Genomic DNA, 24,022 nt, shown 5'->3' on the forward strand with positions numbered 1-24,022 from the left:
GCTCGCCCTCTAACCAACTGAGCCGTCCGACTGCCCCACCAGCAGCTCAGCGGCAGCTTGTTGTCTTCAATCTAGTTGTGGAGGGCGCAGCTCACTGCCCATGTGGGAATCGAACCAGCAACCCCATTGTTAAGAGCTCGCGCTCTAACCAAATGAGCCCTTTGTCATCCCCTGAAATCTCATTTATATTTTTAATATTATTGTAAATGGTATCTTTAAACATTATATTTCTTTCTATTTGCTTCTGATGTACAAAAATGTAATTCATGTTATATATTAGTCTTATGTCTAGCGTAAGCATTTCCTTAATGAGCAGTGAAATTGAGCAACTTTTCATGTACTTGTTGGCCATTTTTATATCTTTTTGGAAAAATATCTATTTAGGCCCTTTGCCAATTTTAAAATCAGGTTATTTGGGAGCTCCCATAGTGATGAAAAACAAGGACCTACAACCAGGATTACTCTACCCAGCAAAGCTATATTATTATTATTATTATTATTATTATTATTATTATTATTATTATTATTATCTTAGATCTGGAAGCAACCTAAGTGTCCATTATAGATGAATGTGGCATACATATACAGTGCAATATTATTTAGCCATAAAAGGAATGCAATCTTGCCATTTATGACAACATGGATGGATGTAGAGGGTATTATGCTAAATGAACTAAGTCAGACAGAGACAAATACCATATGATTTTACTTATATGTGGTATCTAAAAAACAAAACAAACAGATTCACAGATACCAGAAACAAACTGGTGGTTACTAGAGAGGGGAGGGGTTGGGGAGTTGGTGAAACTGGTGAAGGGGATTAACAGGTACAACCTTCCAGTTATAAAATAAATAAGTCATGGGATATAACAGACAGCACAAGGAACATAGTCAATAATATTGTAGTAACTTTTGTATGATGACTAAACAGCATACAAAATTTTGTTGGTAACTAAACTTATCACTGGGGAGCATTTCATAATGTTTATAAATATCAAATCATTACAGTGTAAACCTGAAACAAAGGATATTGTATGTCAACTATACATCAATTTTAAAAAAGGAAAGAAAATATCTTTATGATACCTTTCTTCTATATTTTGTAGCTGATTATTCTATGCCTTCTTATGACAATGATTTTTGTATCTTATTTCTATAGAGAGAACAGAGATAATTCAGTCTCTGCTCTAGCATGGCCGATCAAAATTATAGACCTGGAGCTCTCCTGCACAGCACAATTATTATAGTCTAGGATACTTTATTATAATCTTTAAAGTTGCTAAGAGACTAGATTTTAATCATTCTCACTACAAAAAATAATAATTATGTGTCATGATGGAGATGTTAGCTAACACTATGATGGTGATCATATTGCAATATATAAATGTATCAAATCAAACATTGTATACCTTAAATCCACACAATGTTACATGTCAATTATATCTCAATGAAAAATTAAGTTATTGGTTGTTGAGAAAGATTCTCTCCAGGTTCATAACATTGGTAACACCGCATCTATAACCTTCTCCATAGTTTCTGGCTCAGGTGACCCTTGTCTGGGACAAACCCTTGGAGAATTCGAGCTCTTTGATCTTGATCTAATGGACTCTCATTGCAGCGTAACGGCCGTTAATCCAGCTCTACCCAGTTCTCATCACCACCCTGTGCTTATCCTAGGTTCACAATGTGGCCATGAAGCCTTGCAGGCTGGCCCCAAGCAGGATGCTGTCTAGCACCTGATTGATGTTTCTCCTTGAGGTCAAGCATAGGATCAAGTGCTTGATGAGTGCTGCCAAGGGCAGATTGTTCATGGAGGTTGTCCAGATACGAATGTCGTAGTGCATTCACACCACCATTTCGGCATGCAGTATATCCCTGTGGGTTGGGACTGTGCTGCCTCACTCCATGCTTGGATGGGTTGCTCCTTCCTTTTCTCATCCTGGGAGGAAACTGCACTGAGCCTTGGGAGGTGCAAGTGAAGGACTTGAAGTTCAAGCTTCATGAGTTTTGTAGTTAATCAGCCTTTGCAGCCAAGCTCAAAATCTATTTGCAAGCCAGATCTTACAGGGGAGAGTGGTGTCAGATTTATTGCTTCTCCATATCGTCCTGAAAGTGGACTAAGAAAAAGGAATTTGTGGAGGCCTGTAGGAAAAGGGGGCTAATTAGCTCGTTTGTGTTTTTTCTGGATTCCTTGAACATTCGTGGATTTCACTAGGTTGGGCTTCCAAAGAACTGTTGTCGCTGAATTGTGTGTTGTCAGCCTATGCTTGATCACCCTTGAAGCGGCATCTCCAGGAAACGCTTCCTGGAATCGACATGAGGCTGTCATGGAGAGTGTCGTTCACCTATCCACACAGTGGTTCCTCTTTGAAAACATGGGGAAGAGCTTGTGACTTTTGCCATTTACTACCACGAATATTTCCACTTTTCTTGAGTATCTTCTTGGGTTAACCTCATGTTTACTCTAAACTGTGCAATTGATTGTGCTCCCCTTATTGTGCTCTTATTACAAAAGCTTACAGCCAATTTCATGAGAGCTCATAGCTAGTGTCTGTGGTCCTGTAGCAAGAGTCACTATGTTGATCTCCACGGTTCTATCAAACTTTGTTATCCTGATATTTCCTTTGCTCTGTTTTCCTTGTAAAGACTAAATTTGTTTTTGTTTTTTTCATACTATGTATTATGAATCTTGGTAAGCTGCCTGAAATCCTTCTGAAACACGGTTGAATGTCAATAAATCAATGAATAAAATCATAAACTGATTTGAACTCAGGTCTTCATATTAGATGAAATGAAATGATTTTTTCCAGGACATCCTGTTGCTTTGAAAGTGGAAAGCGTGGGATGAGGCTCTGGGGACCCAAAGTCCCTCTTGGTTCATCAGCATCATAGTTGGGTACTTGGCACATCCTGTCCTGCTCCGAGGGCTGAGAGGTAGCGAAGTGGGGGAAAATGGAAACTCTATGCAAGAGGAGCCACCAAGAATTTAGGTCCCAATTTAAAGAACAGTCGCAGCTCCCACTTTCTTCCAATAGAATCAAGCAGGAGGTTCATGAAGCCTTCTTGGTGCTTTTCTCACTGCTCTAGAATAGATAGTAAGAGCAGCACCGCGACCCCAGGGTGGGCTACATGCCTGCCTTAGCCTTTACCCTAAAAGACAGATATTGTGAGGCTAGACTCTCGGATTTCCTAACGCCCTAGGAGGCATTCTCCCCCTGTAGTCAGAACCCCCAATTTTGTTCTTAGTTCAGGAGGGAGCACCTAAACGATGAGAAAAGACTGATGGGATGTGGGACCTATCTCTGACTCTACTGAGTGGACAGTTTTCTGGAAAGTGGTCCAGGGGAGTAACTAGGTCCTTTGTGGTTGAGCCTTCTTTCACACTATTTAAATGGTGGGATATAAGAACTACAGCCCTTCTTTCTTGTCCTCCTGCTTCAGTCTTTCTAGCTCACTTCCATCTATCCTTTCACAAACACTGTTTATAGTATCATAATTTTCTAAAATTTTCAGAGTCACTCAGAAGGGACATTTTTATGAAATGCAAGTATGAGTACATGGGATGCATTATGCTTTTGTAGTATTTAAGTTCACGTCTTGATTGTAAATGTTCTCCAAGCAGTATTATTATACATCTACATTCTTCAAATGGCCTCCAGGTGGACAGGCTGTATTTCCTCTGTATTTCCTGGCTCCTGGACTTTGCACTTGGTCCTGTTACTTGCTTTGGTCAAGAGCTATTATCAGGCTTGAGATGCACTTTCAGGGTTGGATCTCTACCTTTGATCTCTGCATTTTGCCATGAGAAGAGTGATTCTTGAGAAACCACTGGTCCAAGAAGAATGGAAGACACATGGAGCCTACCCTCAGCCTGGATCCAAGCTCGGCCAAACCCGGTTTAGATTAGTTGAACATCTAATTTCCTGCTGATGTGTGAGAAAGAAAATACATTTTTATTGCTGCTTGCCACTGAGATTTTATTGGTGGGGGGTTGTTACTCAGCAATGCTGACTAAAACACCCCTGCAATAAATTCTAATTTAAACATGACCTATACATAAAACGTAAAATAATAGAACATGGGAGATGGAAAAGAACTGAAAAAAAATACACATACACAATATACAATATTAATGACATTTATATTTATAAAATTCCATATTATAGCAAGGAAGAGAATAATATGGTCCTCTTTTCTGATCAGAAATTTCTGGCTCACATTGGTGATTTCTTCCTTGCATTCTTCACCCACATTCCCTTTGCTTTCGGCCAGTAACGTGCCAGCTGGTTAGTGTCGTTGTTTGTTTGTTTGTAACATGGTAGAATGTTCCAAATCCTCATTTCTGAAGCATGTGAGTTCTTCCCAGCTCTGTCTGTATTGGTTGCTGTAATCTTGTATTACACTAGTCGCAAGTTTCCTGTATTCTAGGTCTACTTTCTGCCCCCATTGTTTAGCATCAATCCAATTTTCCCTTTGTAATGGTGATTAATCACTACAGCCAACAAGGAAACCCCCCTTGATTTGTTCAGTGAAATGAGGAGCATGAAATGGCCACTTGGCAGTCTTACTCCATAACCCAGGTATAGTTTTTTTATAGACTTAATGGAAGAATTCCACTCCGGGATACTGAAAAAAAAACACAAACCCACCAAATTGGTAGAGGTCACACTTTCTATTGTTGGTGACATTCTTGAAGAATTAGATTTGTGGTGAGACAGAGAGGGAACTGGGAATTCTGGGCTGAGTTTCTGGAAGATATTTAGTCTGTCGTTTCTCAAGGTGTGTCCAATCAGAGGGGCATTTTTCGTTTCCAGACTGCAGCATTCCCTGATGGGTGAGGCACTTGGCAGAAAATTTCTTCTGTAACTGCCCCTGGCAACACACCCAAGGAGACCACAGCTGGTAGGCTTCTTGTTGAAGTCCTTCTAGATGTCTCAAGCCTGGCTACTCCTCTGTCATTTCGTTGGCTCACAAGAAGAGTCAGGCTTCCTAGCCCTTTCGGACTCTGGAAGGGAAGACATCTCCCATTGCTTCTCACTGTCTAGACAATAGTCTCTAAGCCTCCCAACCTCAGGGGATCCTTCTCAATCTCTCCCAAGTGCTCTCTCATGCTCTGCTTAGACAGCAGCATGATAGGGGCTCTCACGTTTCTGCAGTTCAGCTGCACTCAGCTTGAGGCTGAAATGTCTGTGGTCCCTTCTGGCAGAAGAGTCAACTTACCTCTGAAAGGTTGATTCTTTTAAAGCCCCTCACCTGACATGGTGGAACCTTATTTCTATGACTTCCCTTCAAAAACATCTTCATGGACCTTCTCTACATAAAGCTCTAACCTTCTCTTAGATGGCTGGAGCTGAGTGGAGGCCATTGGACCGCTCTGGCCACTTCTGAATACCTTTCTCTTCAGGTATTTCATGCTTCTCTTTAGAATGAATGGGAACTCATGGATGATCGGCTTTAGTCATTAAGTCTCAGCTAAAATCTATGAGACGATGGAAAATGCCCCGGTTTATGGCCTTAGTGTCACACTGTGCATCTACCGTAATTTACATAACTAGTCTCCATTGTAGAATATTAAAGTTGATTCAACTTTTTTATATTCATAAGTAACACTAATGAACATCTCTGTCTACATCCGTATTTCACCAGTATATCTTTTCGTAATGATCTTCACTTGGTGTGATGCCAGTGGGTCCTCCAGTCCAACACTCACCTAATCCTCCGACACCATGGGCCCATTCTTGAATCATCCCCAATTCCTTCATGAAAAGTCCATGTTGTGGGTGCCTATGAAATAGGAGATCTCTATTTCCCCAGTCCTTTCACTGCCTTTTCTTACCTCAGGCTCTTTTCATATGTCACTCATGTTATATCTAGAGTAAAAAGTTAAAATACATGCTTTAACAATTAGTGCATTTCTTGGAATTTCATTTCTTCACAATTATTGGAACTAAATACCAATACACTAAATGTAAAAAAAATCTTCTATAGTATTAAAACCTTGTAAAATTCTCTGACATCATGATCTTTAATTAGCCATCACGATTTAGACATCTGCTTCATACAGCTCAAAGCAATGCTTTCCAATAGCACTTTCTGATGATGAAAATGTTCTATATCTGCATTGTTTAATACAGTAGCCATGAGACACATGTAAGGTGGTCGAGCACTTGAAATGTAACTAGTGAGACTGCGGAGCTGATGGAATATTTTATTTTATTGAATTGTAATTAATATAATTTATGTTTAAATTGCCTCTTGTGACTTGTGCTTATAGTAATGGACAGATCGAGTTCAGATGATTAAAATAGTGATAGCTGCAGTTTGAATGGGCCAAGCTTCATCGTGTGAGAGGCCTGGCTCAAGAGGTCCACTTGAACCACATCTGGCCAGCTCATGGCGGTGAAGGAGCCTGTAAAGTGTCCTGAACGATGTTTCCAGCTCTGGGCCAGACTTCATCAAGGATCAGCCAGATTAGAAGGGTGTCACAGAAGAGAGGAGTAGGACGTGGAACTGTGATAAATCGATCTTGGGAAAAGTCCATTTGGAGGGCATGTGATTGGTGTGGGGGGAAGCGGAATCGTGGACGAGGTGACCACAAATATCCAAGTTGGTAACATTCGCATGGGATTTGCAGAGGGAAGCGACATCGTCTACAGTTGCGGAACGTTTAGGAGACGAATTGAGATCGTTGTTCAGTCAGCCGGTCCTTCCTCACGCGGTTTAATCACATTGTCTTTCAGGGATGGAGTACTTTCCATAAGTAAGCCTCGTTCCATCTTAGAAGATATTTCAGACCAGAGACCCTGTGCTTGTCTTCTTTGGGAGCTAATTTATATGGAACCTAGAGAAATTTTTTAAAACATAGAATATGAGGTGGAACACACACTTTGATCCCTTTATAAAACAAGAACTTTGGGTAAAAAAAGGATTCAGGGGACATGAATAATAATAATAACATTCTCCGTAGGCCTTTGCCAGGCACTGGGCTATGTATGTGCTTTGCCTGTGTCATCTCATTTCACCTCATGACACACCTGAGGGTAAGTGTTATTTAGCTCTATGTGCAGATGAAGAGACTGGGGCCGGGAGGAGGTGGAGATACCCAGCACCCCCAGGTCAGCAAGGGCAGAGCTGGACTGAGTCCCTGAGCAAACAGGACCCTTAGCTCTTACTCTGTCCCAGTACCCCTCAGGAACTGATATTTCCAAGCTTCTTTTTTGTTTGGTTTTCAGCCTATTCTAAGTTTTCAAAAGCAAATATAAATTAGTCTTTAAGAAAAATGATGTCTAAAATGAGGTTGAGTCCAGCTGGCAAAAGTGCGGTGGGCAGCTGATACCCGAGGGGTTCTGGGCTGTGCAGTGAAGATTTTCTTTGGGAGAACAATTCGTCAAATGTCAGATTAGTCTGCTCCTTGCCAGCCTCCTTCACACCCCATTTGAAAAGTCGGAATTGTAGTCTCACTATGTGCAAAGCATGGTGTTTGGTTCTAGTGTGCTGTGGCAAAGAAGTCAGACACAGTTCCTGCTTTCATGAAACTCATATTCTAGACAGAGAAAATACTAAGTTAAACAATTACAGTACTGTACGATAAGGGTGACGATAGGGGCAAGATAGGGTGCCGTGAAAGGACAAAGAGAATGACCCATTCCGTCTGGGGTGAATTGGTGACGTTTCCATAGTGATTTTTATTTAATATGAAACTTGAAGCATGAATGGAAGTGCATCAGGAAAGTGAGACAAAGACGTTCCAGGCAGAGAAAGAGCTAGAGTCAGAGCATAGAGGGAGAGAGTACCTGGAATCTTGGAGAGATACCCAGGGTAGTGAGGCAGGTTTCTAAATGTGAAAGGGAATGAGGAGATGGGAGGCCTGAGTTGGAAGCAGTAGAAAGAGCATCAGTGGAAAAATTCCGTGGAAACAGGAAACTGTGAACATGCACTCAGTGAAGTGAACTGAGCCGCCCGAGGCGGCAAGCCCTTGGGAAGAAGACATCCCAAGCGTTGGGTTTATGGTCCAGCTCCGCCGTTGGCCAGTTGTCTAATGCTGAGCCTGTTACTTTAACTTCATGATCTTCAGCTTCCTTGTCTGTACACTGGGTATTATGGTTGCTCTGAGGACCAAACGACATGAAGCTTGTCACGGCTAAAATGTTAGTTTCCATTGAAAACATCGGCAGCCCTTGACAACACCCATCAGAGCCCCAGGTCGTGTGGGAAGGCTGTGCCCAGGCCTGCATGGGCTGTCTGTTCTGCGTCCCTGGCCACCACAGGAACCTCAACACTGCACGATCTGGGAACCAGATCAGCACTTTCCTCAGGCCCTCCCTAGCACTGCCATCTCCTTCCTCACCTGAACTTCCCAGCCAACAGCAGGGTCTCCAGAGCAGTGATGGTCAGTTAAGCGGAAACATTCTGCAAAGGACAGGCTGCAGGATCAGGGAAAGCAAATACTCTGACCCATGGAGCTAACAGATGTTACAGTGAATGAGATGAATCAAAGGATCCAGTCTTAGCTGACTCTAAGAGAAGCTAACAGGATGGGGGAGCCGGTTCCGTGGACGATACGCTCAGGTTCACGGCCATGTTTTTCTGCCCATCCAAACTGAAGTCCTGCCTCTTCGGGCAATGCGTTGAGATGAGCCTTACTGAGGCTCCTATACACACAGCCATGTAACCCTGAAACAGCAACAAAAATACACTATATAGTCGCATTAGCCACCTTTAGTTCGCCTTTCACCTGGGTATAACACCTGGGTTCTTCCTGTGAGCTGCACGGGCCCTGGAGTATGTAACAATGGTGATGCATCCACTGGTGACCAGTGTGTGGCCTGAGCAATTAATTCTGTACAAGGTGCAGAGGAAGTTAGCATGGCTGACTCACCAAGGCCCGAGCAGGAGTGAAAGTGTGTTCAGGCACTTACACTCTTCCGCTGGCCTCCGTTTGTGGCCATTTATTGAATTCCTTCGTATAGAGTTAATAAAAAGACTGTCTAACAGGCAATACTTTAGTGGTTACCAGAGGGTGGTGGGGGGGTGGTAGATGAGGGTAAGAGGGATCCAATGTATGGTGATGGAAGGAGAACTGACTCTGGGTGGTGAACACACAATGGGATTTATAGATGATGTGTTACAGAATTGTACACCTGAAACCTATGTAACTTTACTAAGAGTTGTCACCCCAATAAACTTAAAAAATAAAATAAAGACAGTCTAAGTGGAAATACCACCATTCTAACTTGGAAACTGTTGACTTCAGAAGGACTGTTAGAAGACTCTAAACTCCTCATTTTCCCCCCAAACAGTCTGAAACAAAATCCACCAAGTGATGAATAGTAGCTATGCTTTGGTGGTGGAGTTAAAGAGGACTCCATTTCGCTCACCTTTCTTGTAATACTGGTAAAGTAGTAAGCACGATCTTTTTTTTTTTTAAGAGGAAAAATCTAGAACCCAGAAAGAGTAACTTGCTGGCAGCTTCTAACCTTTGCGGAGTCTTTGCAACGACCAAGTTCTTCCATTTCACATGACCTCATGTAACCCTTACAAAACTCGAGGCACAGATGTCCTCTTCATCTTTCACATGAGGAAGCTGATGGTCTCAGAGATAGACAGTGAGCTGTCCAAGGCCACACAGAGTGTGAAGAGCTCAGCTCGATTCCCTGCCCAGGGCACTGTCAACCCGGAGGCTGGCAGGGCCTGTTCCCTGGTACAGGCTCAGCTCTGAGTTCCTGTGCTCCCCCTGGGGCATCACTCTACCCTCATGTTGCTCTATGTTTAATAACTAATCCTGGACTGCATCCTGCCCCAGGGAGTGAGAACATAGCCCCAGGGAGGGATAACGGAGGAGGGGTGCAATCTGGATGAGAAAGGCTATTCTAACCTTGTGAGAATGGTGATGCCTCTAGAGAGGCTAGAGGAGGAAAACTCACCCCACAAATGTCAGGCCAAACCCCGATACTTACAAAATGCTCTTGGAAACATGCATCAGTTGCTTGTCATTCTCTTTCTCAGGCTTCTGCGTCTGGGTCTGTAGAAGAAAATTATTTTCACATATTATCTGGTGAAGTTTTGTTCTTAGAGACACAGTTTTTTATTTTCCATTACTTCCATCTTTAAAACGAGACCATGAAGAAGCTCTTCTGCCATAGGGAAAGCAGAACCTCAAATAACCCAGAGATAACAGAGAGTCGCACTTATGCTTCTGCTTCGATGATGGAGCCTTGAAAGATGTGGGGTTTCATTGCAAGGGCCAGTCTCTTGCGAAAGAAGTGTCTGCCTGCTTGCTAAAATGTACTGAGCTTGCATGGGGTATCTATTTTAATCTCCCTATTAATTTCCAGTCTTAAAGATGAGAAAGCTGATGCCTCGGGAGAGGTGGATTAACTTCTCCGAGGTCACTCAACTAAGAAGTAGTAGAGCCAGGGTTTGAGTCCAGGTATCTGGCTCTGGGTCCATACGCCTTCCTCTGTATCTTGTCTCATATGCCAGGCATTGTGCTCAGCGCAGGGAACACAGCAGAGAACAAGCAGTTTAGAAGCTCACTGGTTGAGTCTTCTGCCTTGTGGGTCTTTGGGGACCTCATTTAGGCCTTACAACAATCTTGCAAGGTTGAAAAGAAGAGTCCCCAGTTTATGCATGAGAAAAAGAAAGACACAAATGGGGAATTGTCTTACTCAAGGTCATACAAAGACATAATTTCAAGACAGGATTAGAAACCAGATGTGTCATTAGCTCCCTAGTGACTGTTGTCTGCTCTGAGAGTGCTCTACAGTCAGCAGACTTGGGGTCCAGTCAGCAGACTTGGGGCTGGTGCCACCCCCCCCACTCCTGCAATGATTAACCAAAGCTTCCTTTGAATTGGAGGACCTCCAGAACCCAGGAACACTAGGGGTCAAGGAATGGTGTTTGGTGAGAGAAGGCAAGCAAAAATGGAACAATTTCATTTTGGGATTTTGGTGACACTTGCAGCCCCAGATACAGTGGCCCAGGCCCCAAGATAAAGGTGGGACAGGGCAGGGTCTGTCGGTGGAGGGGCTTGTGGGTGTGTTCAGAGAGGCAGATTCAGAGATTCACAGAGTGGTACTGGGGGGAGAATGATTATGTATTTCAGCCGTGGAGGAAAGCTCTTAATCATGGCATTTATGGAAATTATTCTTGGTAAAGAGAAGGAGAATGTTAGAGAGAAAAAGAGATCCATTGTAGTGGCTGGTAAGAGGCTCTTCTGTTGAGCTCCCACCAGCAGCTCCACGGTGAGGTGTGAATGTGAGAAGCCCCTTACCTTTTTTGCATTATATATTTGTTTAATGTACAGATTATCCCACAGAAAGCAGAACAGCACTGAAGTCCTTCTGGGCAATCTTCCTGCATTGTACAGAACTGAGTACAATTTCCAGGCTCCGTTCTGCAGGGTGGAGGTTCCAAAATATACTCTGCAACACAGCACAGAAAAGAGAAGGGCCTAGACAACAGGCTGGAGTACCAGAACTCCAAAAGCCCAAGGAACTGCCAGGAAACCGGCCACCCTGATCTCCCTGTGTGGTCACAGGGAGGCGGAATAAGATTTTGTCCTTCGCTGCTGCCTTGCCCTGAAGTTCTAAGCGAGGAAAACCAGGGCTTGGATGTTGGATCAAAGACAGAATTCATCAGAACCATGCATCCATTGGTCATTCATCATCCTTGCAGATAAGATGCCAGGTCCACATAGACACTGGGTGTGTCCAGTTCAAGAGAATGAATGGTGTACACAGTGAGCAAGAGAGGGGTGTGTAGGCCCATTTGCACTAACTTGTTTTGTAGTCTCAAGCAAGTCGTAAAGCCTCTCCTACCATTATGGTTTATCCTAGGGTCGACCTAACATGGGTTATTTGTGTTGAGGGAAGGTTTTGGGAAAGGATGAAGACCACACAGTATCCTCAAGGTACTGGTATCAGAATGCTGGAACTCAAATCACAAACGAGTTCCGGGGGTGATCTCTTTCATTGGAAGAAGGGTGAGTGTTTCAGGATGGGGTCAGCTTCTGGGATCAAAGATCAGCTTCTCCTTCTTCCCCGATCTCTACTGATCAGGAAGCGAGAACATCAGGATGCCCCCACTTTCTACTGTCAGAGAAGAATATACATCTTCATGCTGACATTCCATTGCCACCAACCCCATAGTACTTAGGTCAATGCCAAGACCATCTCTACCAGGAGAGCCTGCCCCAGGCCTCCAAATCACAATCTTTTCTGTTCCTGATTCCAAAGCGTTAGTATGGGTCCCATTAGCGCCTTTATCCAAGCCCAGCCAGGTCTTACATTTTGTGCCCTGTGACTTGCCCTTTCTTTGGGGCAAATGTCACATTCCATAAGCCCCTGTCGATTTACTGCTCTGCAGGTATTTGCAATTAGAAGGGGGTCTATAGGATATCTTGCTGATCTGAAGAGAATAAATGAATGAAGGTAGGGCTATAATTGTAACAACAAACGGCACCAGGGACGGGGTGAAAGAAACCAAGGCCCAAGCTGTTGACAACCTGGTAGAGCCCAGCACGCAGAGTTACTCTGGACCTCCTAGTCATCCCATGGCTCACTGGGTTAGTGTAAGACTTTGAAATTCATCCCCACTTTGGACAACTTGGGTTCAACGAAACAGTGTAGGGAAGGAGTCCATGAGCCAGGGATCTCAGAAAGCTTGACCATCTCAAGTTTTGACTCCTCTTCTGGTATCTGGTCCCAATATCACTCATAGCACTTACCCATCTTTCCGAAAGTCTCTTTGTGCTTCTCCTTAAGTTTGAAGTCCTTGATTCTCCAATTAACTCTACCCTGGACACCCCCATTCTCTTGCAGCTTGCTTCGCCTCCCTCAGTCTTACAAACCTGCATGCCTTCTTTGAGACCCCCGAAAACAGGATCCTGCCTATCTCAGCACATTCGATACCACACATATTCCTGCTCTGAGCTCCCAATATTCTGAAGATGCTCTCCCCACAGAAGACTGCCGGCATGATGAATAACAGTTCAATGCCCATTTGGTATTGGTCAAGGTCAACCTCACTGTAGTCAGCGCTCCTGTTAGGTTGAGCTGGGTAATGGAGACTGCTGAGATGTATGACACGATGCTAGTCACAGGTAATTGCGCAGGTACCTCTGAGTTTTTAAAATATGAAATAAAATGCAAGACTTTTTTTCCTTCCTTCCCAAAACATCATCCAAGACCGAGCTTATGTAGGTGCCAGCTTGAGTTCTACCAACTTAATTTTGTTCTCTGTTTTAATGCTTGAAAAGTTGGCCCAAGCATCCATGAAGGAACCAGGGCAGCAAGAATCAGCTGGTTGATGAGGCTGATAACGTTTATGGTGGTTAATACTTATCGAGCACTTACCATGGTCCAGGAAGTGTGCTCCATGTCTGCATGCATTATCATCTCAGTTTCTCCTCCCAGCTATCCCAATATCATTATATCCATTACAGGGATAAAATCTGAGCCCCAAACACTTTGCCCAAGATCAGTCAGTAGGCAACAGAGCAGGGATTCACATCTAGATCTTGCTGACAATAAAACTTGGACTTTTGACCATGATACTGTATTTTTCCATGAGGTATGCCCAGGCTCTCCGCCCTCAGTTCCTCTCATCTCTCATCTTTATAGATGCTTCTTCCCTCCCTTGGGCCCAGACCCAGCACCTACTCAGAATATATTCCTGGGGGCTTCCAGGCACCAGTTGGGGTGCTAGGCAAGTCAACAGCAGGTAGTGCAGAAACAGCACTGGCTTCATGATGCTGGTGAGACTGGTGGTAACTCCTGGCTGAAGACTGCTGGGTTTGACCAGGCACGGCCTGGGGAGAAGAGCGGGAAGGAGGGAAAAGTGAAGGCATGCTGTGACTGGCTTTTCACTATGTATTCCAATCAGGAGGGCCTGGCAGAAATCCAAGCCCCTCCCAACCACACCCACTCCAGGGCCAAGCAGCGTTTTCAAATCTATACCCCTCTCATGCCCTTAATCTTGACCTCATTATATCTCTCATCCATCTAGGTTTTGTTAATGGTCTTTCACAAAAATTCTATAATTTTTCCCATGTGGAGTTCTGGCACGTCTTTGTCATATTTATTCCAAGAGGCTTGAATTTTCAAATGAAATTGCAAATTATGTCATAACTCTTTAGTTATTTCTTTTCATTTGTTGTTAGTGTAGAGAGATAACTTTTGTATGTTGAACTGTAACTAGTTACCTTGCTAAGTTTCCCATTGTTTATTTTAATTTCTCGGTGTGTGCTTTTCCAATGTTCTGTGTAGTCTATCATCATCTGCAAATAATAATTCGTATTTTTCCTCTTCAAACTTTATGCTGTTTTTAATGCTTCATTGTGCAGGCCAGGACCTGCATACATTATTGTATAGAAGTGGTGATGGTTTATAGTCTTGTCTGATACCTGATTTAAAATGAAAACTTCTTAAGTTTCTCCTTTTAAGAAAGTGTCTGCCTTAAGTGTCTCATAAACATCTTTTAGCACCAACCAGGTGAGCATGTGTTTCCCATGACAGAATGTGTTATCATGCTTTTGAATTTTGTAGAGGCTCATTCATGTTGTAGTATGTATCAGTACTTCATTTATTTTTATATCTGAATAGTATTCTTTTGTTGGCATATAACACAATTTGCTTATCCGTTGATTTGTTGATGGACGTTGGGTTGTTTCCACCCTTTGGTGATTGCAAATAGTGCAGTATGAACATTTGCATACAAGTTGTGTGTGTGTGTGTGTGTGTGTGTGTGTGTGTGTAGTACCTATTTTCAATTTTGAGTATATACCTAAGAGTGGAATTGATGGATCATATGTTTAACTTTATATAGTATAGTTAAACTTTATATGTTTAACTTTTTGAGGAAACTACAAACTGTTTTCACAATGGTTGAACCATCTAACATTTTTATCACTAATGCATGAGGGTTCCAATTTCTCCACATCCTTGCCAACACTTGTTATTTTCCTTTTTTTGGATTTTAGCCATCCATGTGAGTGTGAAGTGGTTGGTATCACATTGTGGTTTTGATTTGCATTTCCTTAATAACTGATGATGTTGAGAATCTCCTTATATAATGGCTGACAATTTTTATATATTCTTTGGAAAAATATCTATTCAAGTCCCTTGCCATTTTGTAACTGGGTTGTTTGTGTTTTCCTTTTTGAATTGTAGGAGTTCTTTATATATTCTGGATATTAGACCCTTTTCAAATATATGATTTTAAAATATTTTCTTCCACTTTGTAAATTGTCTTTTCACTTTTTAAATAAAGTCATTTGAGGCACAAATGATTTTTAAATTTGTTGAAGTCCAATTTATCTATTTTTCCTTTTGTTGCTGTGTTTTTGTGTCATTTCTAAGAATCCATTGTCTAATCCAAAGTCATGGTGATTTACCTCTATATTTTCTTTTAAGAATTTTATAGCCCACATTTAAGCTGTAGATCAACTTTGAATTAGTTTTGTATATGGTGAGAGTTAGAGGTCTAATTTCATTCATTTGTATGTGAATACTCAGTGTCCCAGTACCATTTGTTGAAGTGACGATTCTTGGTCTTGGCAGCCTTTTTAAAAATCAGTTGGCCATAGATGTATCAGTCTATTCTCAGCCTCTCAGTTCTACTCCATTGATCTATACGTCTATCCTTATGCCAGTACCACACTTTTTGGTAGTTGAGAAAAATATGTATCCTCTTCTTCTTGAGTGGAGTGTTCTATATATGTCTTTTAGATCTGTTTGATGTAAGCAGCGCTTTGTGGAATCCAAAACTTCTTAATGCAGAACCTAACATTGCAGGGATAAGAAGCACAAATTTCTGGGGGTGATGTGGAATATGGCTATTTATAGTTCCTTGGTTCTGGACTCATGTATTCTGTCTATTGGTGACATTGAAGCATACAATGGCCTTTGGTTCAAGGTATATTTCCCAACCAGAAGGTGAATGCTCCATCTTTGCAGGGTGTCATCTCCAAACTGGCAATTTATATGCTTCTTCAGGTCAATCCACAACTGTGTCACTAATTCTGGGTGATATAGTATAGGATATAACCACGGGATCTTGGGATTATGGACCTGTTACCGCACCTCTTCTGATGTAAAACTTGTCAACTGGCCTGAAGCAATAGTTCATGGAATCCCATGTCAGTACATCAGACACTCTTTTAGCCATCACATAGTGGTGTTGGCTGAGGCACGACCGACAGAAAAGCCAAATCATGATACCAGAATATGTGTCTATCTCAGTCAAGATGAGTCACTCCCTTTCCTACGAGTAGGAATGGGCCTGATATAATAAACTTGCCTCAAGGGGCTGATTCACATCCTGAGGACTGGTGCTGTATCAAGGGCTCAGCCTTGGTCTGTCCTGTTGCTAGGTTGTACATTCAGCAAAGCAGTAGCTACATCCGCTTTGGTGGAGGTAAGCTCGTGCTGATGAGCCTATGCATAGCCTACATGTCTGCCATTATGGCTATTCTACTCATGGATCCATTGTGAAAACATTGGTGTGGCTGCAGGCAGAGTCTGGTCTACACTAACTGGCCAAGACATCCAGTATACCCAGGTGTATCCCCTGAGTTTTAAGATACTGTGTGCCCCCATTCTTTCCATGTCCTCCTATAGTGTCTCTCTCTGATATATTGATTATTAATTAATTATACAATATATAATATATGTTATTATATTGATTGTATATGTAGTAATTGAATATGTAGTAATAAAGCTGGAAAACACATACATGTGTAATACATATTTTCCAGCTTTATTAAGATATAATTAATATATTTCAATTGTATCTTAATAAAGCTGGAAAAATACATATGTGTTTTATATGACATATAATATATTTAATATATATCAAGTTTTTCATCTTTATTAAGATATAATTGACATATAACATTGTGTAAGTTTAAGGTGTATAACATGTTAATTTGATACATTTATATAATGCAAATGATTACTAACAAGGTGCTTTCTAATACCTCCATCAAATCACATTATTATTATTTTTTTATGGTGAGAATATTTAAGATCTACTCTCTTGGCAACTTTCAAGTATATAATGAAGTATTATTAGTTATAATCATTATGCTGTACATTAGATCCTTAGATTCTATTCATCTTATAACTAAAACTTTGTACCCTTTGCCCTACATCTCCCTTTCCCCCCCAAACAACACCCCTGGGTAATCACCACTCTCCTCTCTGTTTCTATGAGTTCAGATATTTAGATTTTACATATAAGTGATATATTATGGTATTTGTTTTTTGTTTTTGTGTCTGACTATTTCACTTATCAAATGCCCCAAGTTTCATCCAAGTTGTTGCAAACGGCAGGATTCCTTCTTTTTCATGGCTCGGTAATATTCGTGTGTGTGTGTGTGTGTGTGTGTGTGTGTGTGTGTGTGTGTGTGTGTACCACTTCTTTATTCATTCATCCGATAATGGACTTAGGTTGTTTCCATAGTTATACAAATAATGTGTTTTGTTTTAATTCTGTAAATTATTTTGTAATTAGAATGTAGAAAATATCACATCTTTAGGAACAAAAATCTGTTTGTAAAAGGCAAGGATTAGTTATGCAAGAGGAGGAGCCATCTCTGCAGAAGCCCAGGGCCCACAGAGAACAGGCCACCGAAGGAGCAGGCACAGGGGAGGGAACAAGGTCTCTTTGCCCTGCCCGGGAAAAGCCCAGGATAACCAGTCCTTTCTTGCCTTCTCTCCTCATACCAGCTCTCCAGAGAAGTCTGTGCCAGACTTAAAGCTCACTGCTCTGGCCAGAGTCATGCCAACCCGGGCGCTGCTGCCCATCTGCTTCTCTGTGTGCTGCTGCTGCAGGCCCAGGGAGGGCCCCGCAATCGGAAGAAAATTCAGAGTAGGTAATGGGCTGGGGGCAGCGATGGGGAGGAGGGAGGAGGGCTGTATCCAGCTCAGGAGGACCTGGGGTTGGCACCTTTCAGCACATCCTGCTCTGACCACGGCCCTGTGAAGACTCTGGGCTCTCCCAAACCATGGCCCTCCTGCCCTTTTACCGGCCCTGCAACTAGTGATGGGGTGGTCACCTCCTCCCATGACCACATTAAGATTACAACTAAATTATAGATCAACTTGGAGAACTATGTGAAGACCAGCTGAACAGAAATCCATTGTTGATGGGGATGAATGTAAAATGGTACAGCTGCTATGGAAAATGGTATGGTGGCTCCTTAAAAGATTAAAAATACGTTTTACCATAAGATCCAGCAGTACTACTTCTGGGTGTATACCCAGAGAATTTAAAGCAGGATAACTAAACAAAATAATCGTACACCCACGTTCATAGCATCATTATTCTCAATACCTGAAACATGGAAGCAACCCCAGTGTCCACTGACAGATGAATGGATAAGCAAAATATAATACATACATACAGTGGAATATTATGCAGCCTTAAAAAGGAAGTAAAATCTGCAATATGCTACAACATGGATGAACCTTAAGGAATTAAGCCTAATGAAATAAGCTTGTCACAAAAAGACAAGTAATATGTGGTTCCACTTTCATGAGATACTTAAGAGTAGTGAAAATCCTAGAGACAGAAAGTAGAATGGTGGTTGCCAGGAGCTGAGGGAATGGGGAAATGGAGAGTTATTTTTCAGTAGGCACAAAGTTTCAGTTTTATGAGATGAAGAGTTATGGAGATGAATGGTGGTTGTTGCACATTATGAATGCATTTAACACCATTGAACTGTAGGCTTAAAATGATGAAGATGTAAATGCCTACCAACTTAACATCGACTGCCAGAGATATAGATGGATAGATCTAAAACTTATGGTAACCATAAACCACAACCATACAAAAACATACACATAAAATGAAGAGAAAGGAATTCATTCAAAACACTACAGAAAACCAACAAATCAAAGGGAAAGAGGTCAGGAGAAAAAGAAAAACAGAGAAGAACAATAAAAACAACTAAAAACAATTAACAAAATGGCAATAAGCACATACCTGTCAATAATGACCCTAAATGTAAATAGACTAAATGTTCCAATCAAAAGACATAAGGTGGCAAAATGGATTTAAAAAAAACACAACAGAAAACATGACCCATCAATATGCTACTTACAAGAGACTCACTTCAGATCGAAAGACACATACAGACTGAAAGTGAAGGGATGGAGAAAGATATTCCTTGCAAATAGAAATGAAAAGATGATTACTGTAATTAGTGGGGTGATCACATTGTTAGGTGAAAATGGCAAATTACTATACTGTACACCTGAAACTAATATAACCAATATAAGATCGTATACCAACTATACATACTTAAATTTAAAAAATGATTAAAATGGTAAATTTTGTTATGCGTATTTTACCACAATAAAAAAATAGAGGAAAGTCCTGTGACTATTTTTAAATTTAACATTTAAATTTAAATGTTAAATTTCCCCATAGTCTTAAAGATATATTGGAACTTCCTAGATTAACAGATTGCTCTGCCAATTGATCATTAGTTGTTAAACGTCTTGGTGGGTCCAGTTTTTCCCTATTCTAAGGAATTATTTATCTATTATTAGTTACATTATTATAATTAACTCCTTGAACATATCTTTATTCCTTGGAAAAGCCAACACAAGCAGAAATGGAAATACACATGATTCAATCTGTGCATAAATATTGCCAATTCTCTCTTCATAATGTTTGGGTTATGCTTGCAACGTGTCTCCTGCCCCAGACCACTGGATCCCAGGAAATTTCACCAATATGGCAACTCCTGGACGATTATAGGTGTATCTCCCACACTCTGGCATGCACATGGTAAAGCACGAGTATATCTGCTATTTTTGTTCCCTACAGCCAGCTAACGTAACGTTATCAGTGTCACGGACCAGCATGATGTTCTGAGGGATATCAAGTGATCAAAGTCTCCACAGAGACAAGGAGATAACTTAGTCTTGAGGTAAGACAGTGAAGTTACATGGCTGAGCTGATATATGCAAGAAGCTACTTCTGATTAACTTCATCAACACGAATGGGAAGAAAGAATTTGAAAGGAGCAAGTCTGAAGCATGAGAACAGAACAAATAATGCAAAAGTCATGGCAACCAAGAGACTAAGTGTTTGGTCACAAGCAGACCAGCCCTGACTGAGATTCTCTGCAGGCTGAGACACAATATTGTGGAGAACCATATCAAGGCAAAATTTGCATTTGCTTCTTACTCTGCTTCCATGGTTCAAGGTCTTCCAGGGGTCTCCACTCCTCTACCTAATATGGAGGCACATGGTTTTCCCATTAAAGACAGAACATGCAGTGATGTCCAGGCAAGCATTCCTCCTGGCCATAGCACCCTAGGGGTAGCCTCTGAGTTCCGTGGGGCAGGGTAGAATATCCAGAGGGCTCTCTGGATAACAGGTCAGGGCACCAGTTATCACCGGGGAAAAGAACAACTGTTTCCAGTATAAGTCATGGTCCATGGTGCTTATGCCAGGGGCAAGGATTAGGTCAGCCTGGCACCATAGTGTACCCACATGGTAGGGAGCACGGGACGTGGACATGGAAGGTCATTCCCTATGTGGGCCCTGGCAGGTAACTCTGCCTGTCTTAAGTCTCCCCGAGGGTGTCTGGGGCATGGCCAAGCACGGGGAAGATGCTTGGAGTGAGGCCAGGTGAGGCTGCACCCTTATAAGAGCTCCTGAAAAGCATCCCTTCTGTCCATCTCGGACCCCCTCTCGTCCATCTCGGATGATGTCTATGCGGGTGGTTGGTCATGCTCTTTCCTAAGGTTCCTTGTGCAAGGGCAGCTTGTAGGGGACATAAGGAAGATCCTCTGACACCAGGAGCCCTGATGCTCCTGAGGTGGGTGGGAGGCTCTGGCTCGATGGAGGCAGGTTTCCTCCTCGGACGTGTCCTTCACTGATGCCCAGCAGGAAGTCTGCACTGGAGTGTAGCCCTGCACACACGACTCCAGCATGGCCTGCCTGCCTGAGTTCTGCACACTTGACTCCATGTCCCGATGGGCCGCACATGACTCCGTCCCTGGATCTCGCCCCAGGACCATTTCAGAGGAGCTGTGATCACACGGATGGGGAGCCTGTACCCAGTGATCGAGTCTCGCCGACTCACCCTGAGCCCACGGGCGAGACCCACAGCCACCTCAGCCAACTCATCCTCAGCAGCGTCACCTCGAACCCCTGTTCCCCCACCTGTGGCTTCCCCCTGAATTAAAAAAGAAGAGAGAGACTGAGGCCATAGGAGAGGGGTTAGGAAAGGTGGGGACCACTCAGTTAAGGGCAGGCAGAGGCGTTGCAGGCGCTGGCACCCCGTTGCAGGCCTCAGGGTAAGAGCGGCCATCTGGGTGGAGGATGGACTGGGGAAGTGTGGGGTGAGCATAGGCACTCACTTCCACGCCTATGGGCTCCACGTAATGCGAAGGAAGCGAGCCCCAGGCCGTGCAGAGGGCGCGCCTTCCTGCAGCCACACCACGGATGGCCTCTCCCTCCCTTTGGCCTTGGGCCTGTCTCTTAGCTTCTCTGGGATTCACTTTCTTCATTGTAAAGACAGACTTATCTGAACTTCACAAGGAGAATGGGGAGAAAGGGACAGGGGCAGGTCCTTGGGGACCGCCTACTCTTGCCCCAGGTTGACTTGGCCCTTCTGACTGCAGGGTGAGGAGTGTTCTCTTTAGAGAGGCTACACAGGAGCAGTTTCCCCCTGGGCGTACTGGTTCAGGGAGCAGAGCAAGGGGCGGAGCCTTGGGGGCCTGGCAGGGGAGCCTGGGCCAGAGGGAGAGAAAGTAGAGACACGTGACAAGGGTTGAAGGATCAGGCACTGGGCCCAGAAAGGCGGGGGCGCTCTGGGGTCTGCCCTGGGTTCTTCATGATCACAAGCACTGAGAAGAATCGAGGCAGGTCTCTGGACATTTGTTGTGGTTTATTTGACAGGAACGCGTAGCTCAGACAGTGGGGAGGGTGGCATTGCTGTTGGTGGCCCTGTGCCCGGGACTTGAGGTCCTTGTGCTTTGGTGGCAGGCGCAGTCTTAAACAGAGGGTTGCGGGAGCAGGATGCACAGCCCAGGCCCCTCTGCCACTCACAGGATGTTCACGCAAACATTTCCGCAGAAGGTTGAACAGCATATGTTGTTTGCTTGGCATTCCCGGTGATATTGACAGTGGCGTTTGCACATATGTATATTCACTCTTTTCTCACAGGCCTTGATTTCTGTGGGCAGCTGTGTATCTGAAACTGAGTAGAAGCAGGGTCAATAAAGCCACCCCTGCAGAGCAACTCGTTCAAGCGTAGAGCCTCCTCCAGGACCCCAGACACAGTCCCACTCATGACAATCTTAGACTTGTCAGGAAACTTACTCTCTGTCTCACACCAAATCCTAGTGATCTGTTGTATCTTAAATCCATTACCCCCGTTCTCCCCCAGTAGATCTCAATGCCTGGGCTTCCTGGACCCTCTCCACACACGGCAGCCAGGACCCTGTCCCCATATTAGTCACGGCCTTGGTGCAGTCACCTTCATGGAATGTATACCCTGACCCTGAAAACTCAGTGAACTCCGAGACATCCTACAAACCCTCCCCACTCGTGAGAATTTGCAGGGTCCAGAGAGGAAGCTGAACTTGCCTCTCCCCGCTCTCTCCTCTTGTCACTGTCACAGGCTAGTTTCCTGCACCTTCCCCAACACAACACCTTTAATATTTCTCTTCCATCGTCACCATTGTGGCCCCTCTGATGATAACTATACCTTGACGTTGCACACCCCAAAATTTAATTTCCCAGTGTCTTTTCGTTCTACACCTACTCCCATAAACATCTCTGGATGTTGACCTGTCACGTACGTGCATAAATCAAAGAATAGTTGTTGTTTTTTCCCTTCTGGTTCTCAGCTCCTTTCACTATTATACGTGCCATATAGCTCTGTGTTTTTGGAATGGAGACTAAAAAGATGGAGATTCCCGTCCACCCCATCACTCGTCGCAGGGCCGGTAAAGGGGCTGGAGGGCCATGGTTTGGGAGAGCCCAGAGTCTTCACAGGGCTGTGGTCAGAGCAGGATGTGCTGAAAGGTGCCAATCCCAGGTCCTCCTGAGCTGGATACAGCCCTCCTCCCTCCTCCCCATCGCTGCCCCCAGCCCATTACCTACTCTGAATTTTCTTCCGATTGCGGGGCCCTCCCTGGGCCTGCGGCAGCAGCACACAGAGAAGCAGGATGGGCAGCAGCGCCCGGGTTGGCATGACTCTGGCCAGAGCAGTGAGCTTTAAGTCTGGCACAGACTTCTCTGGAGAGCTGGTGTGAGGAGAGAAGGCAAGAAAGGACCGGTTATCCTGGGCTCCTCCCTGCCCCCACTGGCCAGGCCCGGGCAGGGCAAAGACACCTTGTTCCCTCCCCTGTGCCTGCTCCTTTGGTGGCCTGTTCTCTGTGGGCCCCGGGCTTCTGCAGAGATGTCTCCTCCTCTCGCATAACTAACCCTTGCCTTTTACAAACAGATTTTTGTTCCTGAAAGATGTAATGTTTTCTACATTCTGATTACAAAATAATTTGTGGAAGAAAGAAAAATGTAACTTAAAATTATAATAATCTCACTGCATAGAATTAACCTGTGTCTCACTGTATAGTGAAATCATATGATTTCTTGTCCTTTTCCATCTGACTTATTTCGTTCTGCATGATATTGTCAAGATTCATCCATGCTTTCACAAATGGCAGTATTTCATTTTTTTTTATGGCCGAGTAATATTCCATTGTGTATATGTACCACATCTTCTTAATCCGGTCATCTATCAAAGGACTCTTAGATTGTTTCCATGTCTTGGCCACTGTGAATAATGCTGCAGTGAACCTAGGGGAACATATATCTTTATGAATAAATGTTTTCAGATTTTGGGGGTAGATACCCAGAAGAGGGTTTGCTGAGTCACATAGTAACTCTACTCTCAATTTATTTTTATTTCTTTGACCTTCAATATTATTTTATATTAATTTCATTTATACAGCATTGTGGTTAGATATTTCTGTAATCTACTCTTATCTTTTTG

At 43.3% G+C, this 24,022-nt stretch overlaps 2 protein-coding genes across 3 annotated transcripts; both read right to left on the reverse strand.

The window, feature by feature from the left end:
* Nucleotides 1–1,679: 1,679 nt before the first annotated feature.
* Nucleotides 1,680–13,749, reverse strand: WFDC13 (WAP four-disulfide core domain 13). Its single transcript, XM_033095469.1, has 3 exons — nt 13,662–13,749; nt 11,304–11,423; nt 1,680–1,789 (listed from the first exon to the last, which is right to left on the reverse strand). Exons 1-3 carry the CDS (start codon nt 13,747–13,749, stop codon nt 1,680–1,682), a joined length of 318 nt encoding a protein of 105 aa, XP_032951360.1.
* Nucleotides 13,750–22,067: 8,318 nt separating this feature from the next.
* Nucleotides 22,068–23,221, reverse strand: WFDC10A (WAP four-disulfide core domain 10A). Of its 2 annotated transcripts, none has more exons than XM_033094300.1 (2): nt 23,131–23,221; nt 22,068–22,198 (listed from the first exon to the last, which is right to left on the reverse strand). In XM_033094300.1, the coding sequence occupies exons 1-2, from the start codon at nt 23,219–23,221 to the stop codon at nt 22,068–22,070; spliced, it is 222 nt and encodes a 73-aa protein (XP_032950191.1). The 2 variants fall into 2 exon arrangements, with proteins under 2 accessions (XP_032950191.1, XP_032950190.1); XM_033094299.1 differs by having other exon boundaries at nt 22,068–22,216.
* Nucleotides 23,222–24,022: the final 801 nt, after the last annotated feature.

The sequence above is a fragment of the Rhinolophus ferrumequinum genome, chromosome 23, assembly GCF_004115265.2.
Source record: "Rhinolophus ferrumequinum isolate MPI-CBG mRhiFer1 chromosome 23, mRhiFer1_v1.p, whole genome shotgun sequence".
NCBI classification, from domain to species: Eukaryota; Metazoa; Chordata; class Mammalia; order Chiroptera; family Rhinolophidae; genus Rhinolophus; species Rhinolophus ferrumequinum.

Bases quoted from the DNA above. Each gene is read 5' to 3' on its own strand.
- WFDC13 (XM_033095469.1), bottom strand. From the start codon at position 13,749: ATGAAGCCAGTGCTGTTTCTGCACTACCTGCTGTTGACTTGCCTAGCA. The intron at 11,424-13,661 runs GTAGGTGCTGGG...GCTGTGTTGCAG, and splicing joins CCCCCAGGAATATATTCTGA to AGTATATTTTGGAACCTCCA. The intron at 1,790-11,303 runs GTACATTAAACA...TGCCCTTGGCAG, and splicing joins TGCTTTCTGTGGGATAATCT to CACTCATCAAGCACTTGATC.
- WFDC10A (XM_033094299.1), bottom strand. From the start codon at position 23,221: ATGCCAACCCGGGCGCTGCTGCCCATCCTGCTTCTCTGTGTGCTGCTG. The intron at 22,217-23,130 runs GTAGGTAATGGG...ACTCAGTTTCAG, and splicing joins CAATCGGAAGAAAATTCAGA to ATACACAGCTGCCCACAGAA.